At 44.3% G+C, this 14,399-nt stretch overlaps 1 protein-coding gene across 2 annotated transcripts in view; it reads left to right on the top strand.

The window, feature by feature from the left end:
* LOC124612601 (condensin-2 complex subunit G2-like) overlaps positions 1-14,399 on the top strand; it is a 287,500-nt gene that overhangs the window by 6,929 nt on the left and 266,172 nt on the right. For both annotated transcript variants that reach the window (XM_047140891.1, XM_047140890.1), the window contains exon 3: positions 9,245-9,370. In XM_047140891.1, the coding sequence (XP_046996847.1) occupies positions 9,245-9,370 (126 nt within the window). The remainder of the gene's footprint in view (positions 1-9,244; positions 9,371-14,399) is intronic.

The following is a 14,399-nucleotide window of genomic DNA, read 5'->3' as shown; positions in this document are numbered from 1 at the left end:
AATTTTTCCTCTTAAAAACTTTTTTTTCTAATTAGGAAAATCGCAGAATGCTGTATTTTCTGTCATATTACCAGATACTACTGATTTAATTATAAATTGTATCTTCTCTGCTCCAGCTATCTGTCTTGTGTAAATATTTATTACTAAAAATGTAAAAAATTGCATTTTTATGAGGTTTTACGAAGTATTTAGGCTGCTCGAAAACCCCCATCTGACTAGTTGTGAGAATTACAGAAAATATTGTTTGGTTGATATGTTAATAGTCAGTGCAAACACAATGGGCAATATTTTTCTGTGTAAAGTGTTAAAAATTTTTCAACATTCTGCATATTTTGCATCACCGAATTTCTAGTGTAAAATATGCATGTTGGCAACACTGTTTCTAGTGCTCTTCTGTTTATAACAAACAAGTGATAACTTGACATAAAGCATTCTGCATTGTTTTGTGTTTGGTTTGAATTTTTTGTTAGATACAATGTCAGTGAGGAAATACAGTAGTATGTGGCCTGCGAAAAAAGACACAAAGGGGTGTTCGAGAAAAGTGGAAACACTTCACAGCTCTTGGAAATCTGTCAGAGGTATTGCAGAAATATCTTGGTCCTCAAGTAATAGTATTAGCATCACAACCCTCGTTCAGGAATTGCTACACTCACCACAAGAAGAAATTTAGTGGCAACTCACCTGAACGATCACCATCACCCGAATGTGAAACTGAAGAAGAGAGTGCAGCTGTTTATATTCCAGGGTGTGAAGTTGTTGATGCATTGAATGTTAGCATTCCTGCAGTAGCCCCTACTATATCCCCCCCTTAAACATCCAGTAAAAGTAAGAAGTGCAAGAAGAAAACTGTGTGTAGAAAGAAATTGAAATACGTTTTACACAAGCAACTTCTTCAAAACTTTGTGAAGTGTATAATGTAGATGTACTTAGTGCAGAACCTGAAGGTAATGACATTTGCATGAAATGTGATGTGGGGTTTCAAAATTTAAATACTGCTATCTTGGGACGCGCCCATACTGAGAAGGTACTGACACCGATCACACATAGCTACTCTAAGCAGCAGCAGACACATCCTCTTATTATTGATTTGAAAAGCTTGTAAAATAAAGAATGAGAAAGGTATTTGGGCATGCCCAGGTTTCTTACTGTGGGCATCTGTTGCAAGATGATATTCTTCCTGTTTCTCTGATGACAAAAATTGCTGCAGGCAAAGTCTTAGCCAGGCTGATGTTATGTCTGTTAGTGAAAATGGTGAAAAAGCTAACAAGGTATGTGACAATATCAATAAGAGAAGCATATTTTCTAATGAAAAAAGGAGAACCTGAATTTAAAAACTGATCTAACAAAATTCTACTCCTTATGACCAAAATGGGTAAAATGCAAGCCAGTGAACAAAGTATGTACACGTATTTACTGCACTAATTTGAAATTTGTTTGTTTCGCCATAAGCAGGGCCACAGGAAAGAAGTAAAAAGAGATGGAACTGATGCTTTCGTGTGTGTCAAGAGCCGCAAGATAAATGTTGCTTGTAGGAGTGTGCAATGTGTTCTCGTGCTAAAGTGATGACTGTTGAAGCTTTACACCCTCAGGATACTGACAATGACATAACTGATGCATTGTGAGAGGGAGGAGAATTTGTGAAGAAGACAGTATAGCCAGAGAAGTTTGTTACAGAGGTTAGGCCTTGAGTCATGAAAGGAATAGGTCACCATCATATCCAGAGAATTCAAAGACAGGCCATAGCAGAAGTAAAATCAGCAACATGCCAAAATACTGACTCATTAGTTCTTCATTTCGACTTTGTTGAGAACTGTTCTGTTGCTTTGCAGAACGAAATTCAAAATTACCACTGGCACACATCACAGGTATCAATATTCACATGTGTTGCTCATTTCCTTGGAACATCACAATGGTTTGCTACTGTCAGTGATCTCATTCATGACAGTGCACATGCATGCTATCAGCATGATAATTGATGATGTGGCATGTAGAGGCCGTGCATTTCCTAAACACTTGTATGCTGCTTTTCATCTTAAAAACCACTTTCAGTTTTATGAGCATGATCAACACTGTAGTACAGAAATTAAGACCAAAAAATGCATATTTTCGGCAACTGGCCATGGAAAAAGTGCATGTAATGGCTACCCTGCACCCCCTCTCTCTCTCCGCCCCCACTGTCCGTCCGCGCCCTCTGTCCCTCCGCTCCCCCCCCCCCTCTATCCGACCTCACCCCTCTGTCCCTCCACCCCCTCTTTCCCTCTTCCCCCTCTGCGCCATCTCCCCCTCTGCCCCCACCCCACCTCTGCCCCCCCTCTCCCTCCCACCCTCTGCCACCTCTCCCCCTCTTCCCTCTGCCACCTCTCCACGCCAGCCCCGTCCCCCTCCCACCCTCCCCCCTGTCCCCCTCCCCCCCTCTGTCTCCCTCCCACCTCTGTTCCCTCTGCCCCTCTCCCCCCTCTCCCCCTCCATCCCTGCTCCCTGCTGTCCCCACTCTCCCTCCGCCCCCTCTCTCCCTCTGCCCCAGCTCTACCTCCACCTACTTATTACCTCCGCCCTCCTCTCTACCTCAGCCCCCCTTCTACCTCCACCCACCACTCTCCCCACTCTACCTCCACCCATACTCTACCTCCACCCACACTCTACCTCCACCCACACTCTACCTCCACCCACACTCTACCTCCACCCACACTCTACCTCCACCCACACTCTACATCCGCCCTCCACTCTACCTCTTCCCCCCGCTCTACCTTTGCCCCCTCACTACCTCCGCCCTCTTTCTACCTTCGCCACCTCTCTGCCTCCGCCCCCTCTCGCCTTCCGGCCAACTCTCGTTCCTCCCCCTGTCTCTCATTCGCCCCACTCCCTCACGTTCGCCCCCCCTCTCTCTCATTTGCCCCACTCTCCCATGTTCACACCTCTCTCTCTCTCTCTCTCTCTCTCTCTCTCTCTCTCTCTCTCTCTCTCTCAAATGCTGTAACTTACCAAACGAAAGCGTTGGTATGTTGATAGGAGACAATAATAAACACACAAACACACACACAAATTTCAAGCTTTCGCAGCCCACGGGTGCTTCATCAGGAAAGAGGGTCGGGTAAGTCTTTCCGGGATTGGAATGACTCCTTACCCTCTCCCTTAAAACCCACATCCTTTCGTCTTTCCCTCTCCTTCCCCCTTTCCTGATGAAGCAACCGTGGGTTGCGAAAGCTTGAAATTTGTGTTGGTGTTTGTGTGTTTTTTATTGTCTCCTATCAACATACCAACGCTTTCGTTTGGTAATTTACAGCATCTTTATTTTTAGATGTATTTTTCCCACATGGAATGTTTCCCTCGCCCATGTTTCCCTCTCTCGTTCACCCCTCCCTCTCCACCCATGTCTCCCTCTCTGGTTCACCCCTCCCTCTCTTGTTCACTACTCCCTCTCCGACCCTTTCTCTGTCGTTCATCCCTCCCTCTCCATCCCTCTTTCTCTTGGTGAAGAAGACAGTATAGCCAGAGAAGTTTGTTGCAAGGGTTAGGCCTTGAGTCATGAAAGGAATAGGTCTCCATCATATCCAGAGAATTAACTTTCTCTTCGTTCCCTTGCCCTAAATTCTCTCGTTTGCCCTCTTTTTCTCACATGCCCGATTTCTCTACATGCCTCCCTCTTTCATTCGCACTCTTTCTCTTGTTCGCCCACTGACTCTCATTTCCCCTCTGACTCTCGTTTCCCCTCTGACTCTTGATCGCCCTCTGCTCTCATTCACCCTCTCCCTCAACTCGCCCTCTCTCTCACCTTCACCCTCTCTCTCACATTTCCCCCCTCCTCTCTCTCTCACTCCCTCTCCCTCCCTCTCCCTCTCCCTATCACTCCCTCTCTCTCTCTCTCTCTCTCTCTCTCTCTCTCTCTCTCTCTCTCTCTCTCGTTTACCCCCCCTCTCTCATTTGCCCCCTCTCAATCTCTCGTTCACCCCCCTTCCTCTATCTCTCATTCACCCCCTCTCTCTATCTTGTTAAGCCCCCTCTCTCCATCTAGTTCGCCCTCTCTTTATCTAGTTTGTCTCCCCCCCTCTCTCTCTCCCCCCCCTCCTCCCGTCTCTCCCGTTTGTCTTCTCTCCCCCGTTCATCCTCGCTCTCTCTTTCTTCCGTTCATCCACTCTCTCTCTCGTTCTCCGTGTTCCCTTTGTCCTCCTCCCCTTCATTCTTCTCGCTTCTCCCTGTCCCCTTCTCTGTTCTCCTCGTCCCCTTTGTCCTATACCCAGTTCCCTTCATCCTTCTCCCCCCTCCTTTTCATCATTATCTCTTCTCCCCATCCTCTTTGTCCATCTCCCTAAGCCCCATCCCCTTAATCATTCTCCCATCTCACCTTCATCCTTCTGCCCTCTCCACTTTGTCCTTCTCGCCTCCCCCCTTCGCCCTGTGTCTATCTCCCCTCTCTCCTTCATCCTCCCCTCCAGTTCGCCCGTCTCCCCTCTCTCCTTCATCCTCCCTTCCAGTTCGCCCGTCTCCCCTCTCCAGTTCGCCCGTCTCCCCTCTCCAGTTCGCCCGTCTCCCCTCTCCAGTTTGCCCGTCACCCCTCTCCAGTTTGCCCGTCACCCCTCTCCAGTTTGCCCGTCTCCCCTCTCCAGTTCGCCCGTCTCCTCTCTCCAGTTCGCACGTCTCCCCACTCCCGACCAGGCATCTCCCCTTCATCCTTTTCCCCTTCGTGCTTCTCCCCATCCCCTTCCTCCTCCTCCCACTCCCTGTCCATTTCATCCTTCTCCCATTTCCCCTTCATAATTCTTCCCTCTCCCCTTTGTCCTTCTCCCCTCTCCCTTTCGCCCTTCTCCCCTCTCCCTTTCGCCCTTCTCCCCTCTCCCCTTCACTCTTCTCCCCTCTTGCTTCTCCCCTTCATCCTTCCCCCTCTATCCCTTCATCTTTCCCCCCTCTACCCCTTCATCCTTCCCCCCTCTACCCCTTTATCCTTCTCCCCCTCTACCCCCTCATCCTTCTCCCCCTCTACCCCTTCATCCTTCCCCTCCTCTACCCCTTCATCCTTCCCCCCCTACGCCTTCATCCTTCCCCCCTACCCCTTCATCCTTCCCCCCTCTACCCCTTCGTCCTTCCCCCCTCTACCCCTTCGTCCTTCACCCCTCTACCACTTCGTCCTTCCCCCCTCTCCCCTTTGTCCTTTCCCCCTCTCCCCTTTGTCCTTTCCCCCTCTCCCCTTTGTCCTTTCCCCCTCTCCCCTTTGTCCTTTCCCCTCTCCCCTTCATCCTTCTCCCCCGTCTATTTTGTTTTTTCCCCTCACCTTCATCATTCTCTCCTCTCTCCTTCATCTTTGTCCCCTATCTTTTTTTTGTCCTTCTCCCCTTCTTCTTCATTTTTCTGTTATCTCCCCTTAGTCCTTCTCCTATCTCTTTAGTGTCCTTCTACTCTCTCTTCTGTGCTTCTCCCCTTAGCCCCTCTCCCCTAAGTCCTTGTCCCTTTCCTTTGGTCTTTCTCCACTGTCTCTTCCAATATTCACCCCTTCACCCTCTGATCCTTTCCCCTCTCCTTCCAGTCCTCACCCCCTTACCTTCCCATCCTTCCGCCTCTCATTCCAGTTCACAATCCCTCACCTTCCCATACTCAGTCTGTCACTTCCCATCCTAACCCTCTCACCTTCATGTCCAAACCCCATCCCCTTCAGATCTTCACCCCATCCCCTTAAATCTTCACCCCATCCCCTTAAATCTTCACCCCCTCACATTCCCATCCTCACTCCCTTACCTTCTCATTCTCACCCTCTCACTTTCCCATTCTCACCCCCTCACCTTCCCATACTCTCCCCCTCTCCTTTCAATCTTGTCCCCTTCACCTTTCCGTAATCTCTCCCTCTCCTTCCAATCTTCTCCTCTTTACCTTCCCTTCTTGCCTCACTCCTCCCAATCCTCACCCCTTCTCCTTCCCATCCTTTCCTCTCTTCTTCCAGTCCGTGCTCTTTCTCCTTCCAATCCTCTCTCCCTCTCCTTCCAATCCTCTCTCCCTCTCCTTCCAATCCTCTCTCCCTCTCCTTCCAGTCCTCACCCCCATTCCTTCTCGTTCCTTGCAATCTTCACCCTCTCTTCTTCCAGTGCTCACCCTCTCCCCTTCCCATACTCTCCCCCTCTCCTTCCATCTCTCCTTCCCATATGCTCCCCCTCACCTTCCATTCCTCACTCTCTCTCCTTCCCATACTCTCCTGTCTCCTTCCAATCCTCACCCTGACTCCTCCCCTCTACCCTTCCAGTCCTCACCCTGACTCCTCCCCTCTACCCTTCCAGCCCTCAACCTGACTCCTCCCCTCTACCCTTCCAGCCCTCGCCCTGACTCCTCCCCTCTGCCCTTCCAGCCCTCGCCCTAACTCCTCCCCTCTACCCTTCCAGTCCTCGCCCTGACTCCTCCCCTCTCCCCTTCCAGTCCTCGCCCTGACTCCTTCTCCCTCCCCTTCCAATCCTCACTCCACTACTTCCCCGTCCTCTCAATTCGCCATTCCTATCCTCACCCAACTTCTTCCCCCTCTTTCCAGTCCTAACTCTCACTCCTTTCGCCTCTATCTATAATTCACTCCCACTTCTTCCCCCTTCCCTCAAAAATTGACTCCCTCTCCTTCCCCCTTCTTGCAAAGACTTACTCCATCTTTCCCCCTACTTTCAAAAATTTGCTCCCTCTTTCCTTCTTCTTTCAAAAATTCACTCCCTCTTTTTCTTTCAAAAATTCATTCCCTCTTTCCCCTTTCTTTCAAAAATTCATTTCCACTCCTTCGGAGCGTGACCCTCTCCCCTTCATCTTCTTTGCCCCTCCTCCTCCCTGCTATCCTTGCACGCTCTCCCTACCGTGTCCTCCACCCACTCCTTCCCCACATCTCTCTCCTTCCCTATGCCTTTCGCCTTCCCTGCATCTCTCCCCTTCCTCCCACTTAACAATTTGTTAGAAGCAGATACAATAGCTTCACATGTGTTACTGTCAACATTAATGTCTGTAGTTTGAGATGTGAGAGGCACAGTGGAAGCCGATTGATTATTGCTCACAGTTGCAGTGACATTTATTATTACATAAATGGCACGATACCAAATGTTACAGACAAGCCGGCCGACTATGTTGTACAAAATAAGTAGGGCAGGGGCTTGCGAAAAATTTTCTGCTGTTGCCGTGTTTGTTTGGAGCATGGTGGTCAGGATTGCTGCACTATCACAACACTTATTTCCAAAGGTATACTAGAATGTATATGCCTCTTACTGCCTTGAGTTCAGAGTGGCTGTGCCAGCCCAAGAATATAAGTGATGGCCAGCTGCATGAGAAGCTTCAAATGCTTGAACTTCTCTTCATAAGGCGGAATCTTCAAACTGCAAAGTCCTTTGGCAGCCACCTTATTTTGTGCGTGGGGGGGGGGGGGGGGGGGGGGGTGAAAACCTGATGATAGCGTGTCAAATCATGGCTTCCTTAGATTGAGTAGTAATGAAATTGCTCTTGAGACTTAACCTCAACAGTCAAATCATGGCTTCCTTAGATTGAGTAGTAATGAGATTGCTCTTGAGACTTAACCTCAACAGTTCTACTGCCCAAGTGTGATATGATTGATGACATTGCTTTTTGCAGTGATTGTACTCCACTCTTGTGAAAATCACACGAGTATGTTTGTTATAAGTTGAAGTCAGTAAATGACACATTTCATTGAATGATAAAGATACCTAATACTAAGGGGAGCTAACTTCCCTAACAAATGGTACTGACAGAGATAGAGCTTTCATGGAGGTAGTGTCCGTTATGGTGCAGGCTGTGAAGTGTTGCTCTGGGTGCTTCTCATACGATTCCCAGTCTACGGTAGCCTCATCAGAGATGGGGAAGGGTGGTGGGTAGGCCGGCAAATTTTTAGGCCGGATTGCCAGTCCCATCAATGCTCTCTCCATCAGGGCCATGTGTTACTGCTGCTGCCACAGGACAGTGGCACACTGAAAAATAATTCTTACTTGTTGCCACTTGTGTAATAACATAGATGTTAAAGAATGTCAATAACTTAACGATCACTGGTACTGTGAATGCGATCAATACGTGGTCCTTGTAGGTACGTAGTCAGATCAGTACCAGTCTACATACAATGATATGCGTGCAAAGTGAGGTAAACAAGAGTATAAACAATTATGGAATGAGGCAAAAGCCACTGTGCTCCAGCATTAAATAGAACAACACATGATGTTTCCGCATGGTAGAGCTGGGCGGCAGCTGCGCATGCCACTATTGATGCACAGTTATCAGTGCTGTCCAATAGTTCTGCCACCTTGCAGCCAAGCTTAGCCACCCTGCGCCATTGCACCTGATTGAATACACGTGACGGGCCAGTGACTAACGTCCTGCTGAATTTTAATGGACAATGAGGTGCTTGTGTGATTGAGGTGATATCTGTGGGTTATCACAGTTGCAGGTTCCAGTTTAGTTTCTGTTTTAAATGTTTGTATGACTATTACCATCCAAAACATTTTTCATCCTGTTCTGAAAAATAAATTTTTGATACCACTAGACAGGTTTTATAAATAGATTACTTTGTCTCTCATCTACTATTCGGTTAAAATTATGTGGACTAAGATCACAAATGAAAAGAGAATGAAAAGAAGTGAAAAATGAGAGCAAATAAAAAAACCTAATATGATGACTAAAATGATGTGGCAAAGGATTAAAAATAAAACTAATTATATTTAAACCAATTAATTGTTTAAAAGAAATAGTCACAGTCCTTTAGTTAAAATAAGTTGTTTCACCTGATGTCAATGAAACTCACAGGCTTCAGTATAACAGCCAAATAACTTAACTGCGACACTACAGTGCTTGTTTGGAAATTAAGTAATATGTTTAAGGCTGTGCTGAAACAAGAAATTCCATAATTTTTTTTTTTTTTTGATTACTTGCAAATGAGGGCCCAACAGGGTGAATGGTTGCAGATTGATACTTGGATCCTAACCTATACCACCACATAAATAAGTTGATCCCATCCTGGAACCTCTCTCCTTGTCAGATAAAAAGATTTGAATGTCTGTTTTGATCAAATGAATTGCATTGCCTGATGATATTTTTTTTATTAATGAATAAGCTTTAGTTATCCCTGTAATATTAGCTTTTTGTGACATTTTATTTTATTCTCTTTGAATGTTAAATAAGGGTTTAGTCACAGAACCTGTTGCCTTCACTAGACAGTAGAAGAAGTAATGAAACTAAGTTAATTTCACATCTCTTCAGATAGAAGTAAAATACCGAGTATTAAATTTTGACTCAGGTTAAAGAAGATGGGATTGCAAATCTTACTCGGGAGGAATCACATGTATTTTGGAGAAGTTTACATGACAATTCTGTTGCTCACCTACAGATTTTGTTTCCTGATGAAGTGGAGGCTTGTACTCAGGTAAGAACTGAAGTTCTGATAAGCGGTATGCTTTTGCATGATTTTGATAGTTCTCATTTGACATGTTTAACAAACCGTGTGTTGCTCCAATAATTTTAAACAGAAAATATGTGGCAAATATGATTAAAAAAACTAAACAAAGAAAGTGAACACCAATTTTTTAAGATTAAATGGTTGCTTATACAAAAAGAGTGAAGGGGGTAAAAAGTGAGGATATGTTTCTGAAGCTTGAATATTTAAAGTAGCACAGAATGGACGAGAACTAAATAATCTGAGAGTGGTTGGGGTGATAACATGTAACTGAGACAGCTTGTGCCTTGGAGGAAAAGCAAAGGAAATGTCTCATATTGTCAATCTTCCAAACAGTATACAGTATTTGCTCTCTAACCAAATGAAGTAGGGGAAATTTGTAATAAGCAGAAAAATTAGTAGAGAAACCAAATGAACAGAGAGGAATTGAATGCGGCAGAGAAGCTTTGAACGCACGAAAAGCAAATGAAAATGCTGTAAATGTAAGCATAATGTGATGAAACAGACAACTTAGAAGAAAGTTTGTATTACAAAATAAGTGACATAGTTTGTAACAATCTCTCTAGTTTGTGACTGAGCAGAAGTTTTGATATAGAGTAACTTTTCTGTCAGTGTCTCTTGAAGGATTATACACATGCACTGTAGAAATATTCTTTTATCTTTATTTTTATGTATTGTTTACTTATTACAATTGAATAAGTAGGCCCCTTACTTGTTTCGTTGTGTTCACTATAATATTTGCCAATTTAAAAGAAGAGTTCTTTGTTTCTTATAATAATAGATGTGGTACATTGGATGTTTAAATCAATTTGCAGATTTTTTTTTTTACAGGTTATTGGATCTGAGTAAAAGGGCGTAACGCAAACAGAACTTGAACGTTCCTTAGGTCTGTTGTTTATCACTGTTGAAAATTGCATTCCTCCATAGAAATAGCTACCAAAATAGAAATCACCCAGTGTGGTTCTCTTGCCGCACTTTTAACTTTTTTTAACTGTGCCAGATCTATTTTTCTCTCAGCTATGTTATTTATTTCAGTGTCCAAACTATAATTTGATAAATTTCAGAACTGTAAGATTCCAACTTCAGATATCTATAAAAGATGGTCAGAGTAATCAAGAACCCACAATTAAAAACTCTCACAAGGAATGATGAAAACATTCACAGATTCTGTATTAAAAACTGGCATGTATGAAGATCACCTCAAAGTTCCATTACAAGTGACAACCTTGATTCAGTTTGTGCAACAGCACACAGCATTTATTGACAAATAACGAAGATTGAAATATCACACATGTTGTCTGTGCAATATCAGTCCTAACTGGGCCATGAATGGTTAGATCAGTACAAGTTTAGAATTTTCACTAGTGTTGAATATCCTCTCCAGACTCTAGCACAAAAATACATGGTCCGATATCTGATAATGAGATGTGGAGTTGATGCAAGAGGACAGTGGTATTCCTAGCTTGACAGTGGTCTGTTTGCTCCAGCTGTGTGGTGATTGCCAGTGCAGGCCAATGGTTGACCGATGTAACCATGTTGGTCATGCTGCCTGTTGTGGCCTATGAAGGTAGACAGAAATTTAACAGTTAGGGCATTCGTGGCTGATAGGCTGCCATTTGACATCACCGGGGAGACAGCAGAGCAGCCAACTTCAGTTGGCTGTTGGGCTATGTGGTACCCCTGATATTATTCCCCTGTGTAATTTTCATACTTATTGTAAACAGTTACATACCTTTTAGCTCTAGAACATTTTAAAACAAACTGTAATTTAGTTAGTCATGCTGTATATTATTTTTATCATTCTTTCCTGTCTCAGACATTATGTCTGGTAAAAAATGGAAAGTGACGCGGACCTTCAGCAAGTGTGACTTCCTTTTAACTGTACGGTATATGTTACATTGCATTTAGGAACTTTCGGGTAATTGAACATTTATCAATAATTACAGATTTCTGTAGTTGTATATATACGTTTGGATGTAGCTGTATTGCGTTGATGTACTGGTGGATATTGTGTGGTATGACTCCTGTAGTTGATGGTATAATTGGCTGAAGCCAGAGATAAATTCTGCCGAAATTTTTGCAAAGTCACAGACGGTGTTTAGAAAGGATACATTGCATGCAACCGGTGGTGGCGTGTTTGTCGCTGTTAGTAGTAGTTTATCCTGTAGTGAAGTAGAAGTGGATAGTTCCTGTGAATTATTATGGGTGGAGGTTACACTCAACAACCGAGCTAGGTTAATAATTGGCTCCTTTTACTGACCTCCCGACTCAGCAACATTAATGGCAGAACAACTGAGAGTAAATTTGGAATACATTCCACATAAATTTTCTCAGCATGTTATAGTCTTAGGTGGAGATTTCAATTTACCAGATATAGACTGGGACACTTAGATGTTTAGGACGGGTGGTAGGGACAGAGCATCGAGTGACATTATATTGAGTGCACTATCCGAAAATTACCTCGAGCAATTAAACAGAGAACCGACTCGTGGAGATAACATCTTGGACCTACTGATAACAAACAGACCCGAACTTTTTGACTCTGTAAGTGCAGAACAGGGAATCAGTGATCATAAGGCCGTTGCAGCATCCCTGAATATGGAAGTTAATAGGAATATAAAAAAAGGGAGGAAGGTTTATCTGTTTAGCAAGAGTAATAGAAGTCAGATTTCAGACTACCTAACAGATCAAATCGAAAATTTCTGTTCCGACACTGACAATGTTGAGTGTTTATGGAAAAAGTTCAAGGCAATCGTAAAATGCGTTTTAGACAGGTACGTGCCAAGTAAAACTGTGAGGGACGGGAAAAACCCACCGTGGTTCAACAACAAAGTTAGGAAACTACTGCAAAAGCAAAGAGAGCTTCACTCCAAGTTTAAATGCAGCCAAAACCTCTCAGACAAACAGAAGCTAAACGATGTCAAAGTTAGCGTAAGGAGGGCTATGCGTGAAGCGTTCAGTGAATTCGAAAGTAAAATTCTATGTACCGACTTGACAGAAAATCCTAGGAAGTTCTGGTCTTACGTTAAATCAGTAAGTGGCTCGAAACAGCATATCCAGACACTCCGGGATGATGATGGCATTGAAACAGAGGATGACACGCGTAAAGCTGAAATATTAACACCTTTTTCCAAAGCTGTTTCACAGAGGAAGACCGCACTGCAGTTCCTTCTCTAAATCCTCGCACAAACGAAAAACTGGCTGACATCAAAATAAGTGTCTGAGGAATATAAAAGCAACTGGAATCACTCAACAGAGGAAAGTCCACTGGACCTGACGGGATACCAATTCGATTCTACACAGAGTACGCGAAAGAACTTGCCCCCCTTCTAACAGCCGTGTACCGCAAGTCTCTAGAGGAACGGAAGGTTCCAAATGATTGGAAAAGAGCACAGGTAGTCCCAGTCTTCAAGAAGGGTCGTCAAGCAGATGCGCAAAACTATAGACCTATATCTCTGACGTCGATCTGTTGTAGAATTTTAGAACATGTTTTTTGTTCGAGTATCATGTCGTTTTTGGAAACCCAGAATCTACTCTGTAGGAATCAACATGGATTCCAGAAACAGCGATCGTGTGAGACCCAACTCGCTTTATTTGTTCATGAGGCCCAGAAAATATTAGATACAGGCTCCCAGGTAGATGCTGTTTTCCTTGACTTCCTGAAGGCGTTCGATGCAGTTCCGCACTGTCGCCTGACAAACAAAGTAAGAGCCTACAGAATATCAGACCAGCTGTGTGGCTGGATTGAAGAGTTTTTAGCAAACAGAACATAGCATGTTGTTATCAATGGAGAAACGTCTACACAGACGTTAAAGTAACCTCTGGTGTGCCACAGGGGAGTGTTATGGGACTATTGCTTTTCACAATATATATAAATGACCTAGTAGATAGTGTCGGAAGTTCTATGCGGCTTTTTGCGGATGATGCTGTAGTATACAGAGAAGTTGCAGCATTAGAAAATTGTAGCGAAATGCAGGAAGATCTGCAGCAGATAGGCTCTTGGTGCAGGGAGTGGCAACTGACCCTTAACATAGACAAATGTAATGTATTGCGAATACATAGAAAGAAGGATCCTTTATTGTATGATTATATGATAGCGGAACAAACACTGGTAGCAGTTACTTCTGTAAAATATCTGGGAGTATGCGTGCAGAATGATTTGAAGTGGAATGATCATATAAAATTAATTGTTGGTAAGGCGAGTACCAGGTTGAGATTCATTGGGAGAGTCCTTAGAAAATGTAGTCCATCAACAAAGGAGGTGGCTTACAAAACACTCGTTTGGCCTATACTTGAGTATTGCTCATCAGTGTGGGATCCGTACCAGATCGGGTTGCCAGAGGAGATAGGGAAGATCCAAAGAAGAGTGGCACATTTCATCACAGGGTTATTTGGTAACCGTGATAGCGTTACGGAGCTGTTTAGCAAACTCAAGTGGCAGACTCTACAAGAGAGGCACTCTGCATCGCGGTGTAGCGTGCTCTCCAGGTTTCAAGAGGGTGCGTTTCTGGATGAGGTATCGAATATATTGCTTCCCCCTACTTATACCTCCCGAGGAGATCACGAATGTAAAATTAGAGAGAGATTCGAGCGCGCGCGGAGGCTTTCAGACAGTCGTTCTTCCCGCGAACCATATGCGACTGGAACAGAAAAGGGAGGTAATGACTTGTGGCACGTAAAGTGCCCTCCGCCACACACCGTTGGGTGGCTTGCGGAGTATAAATGTAGATGTAGATGTGGATGATGTCAACTTTATCCTGATGCCACATGTCTTTGACTTCCTCAGCCAGTTGGATGTATTTTTCAATTTTTTCTGCTGTTTTCTTCTGTATATTTGTTGTATTGGGTATGGATATTTCGATTAGTTGTGTTAATTTCTTCTTTTTATTGGTGAGTATGATGTTAGGTTTGTTATGCGGTGTTGTTTTATCTGTTATAATGGTTCTGTTCCAGTATAATTTGTATTCATCATTCTACACTACATTGTGTGGTGCATACT

This window comes from Schistocerca americana, chromosome 4, assembly GCF_021461395.2.
Source record: "Schistocerca americana isolate TAMUIC-IGC-003095 chromosome 4, iqSchAmer2.1, whole genome shotgun sequence".
Taxonomy (NCBI): Eukaryota; Metazoa; Arthropoda; class Insecta; order Orthoptera; family Acrididae; genus Schistocerca; species Schistocerca americana.
This window is presented reverse-complemented; position numbering and strand designations above follow the sequence as displayed.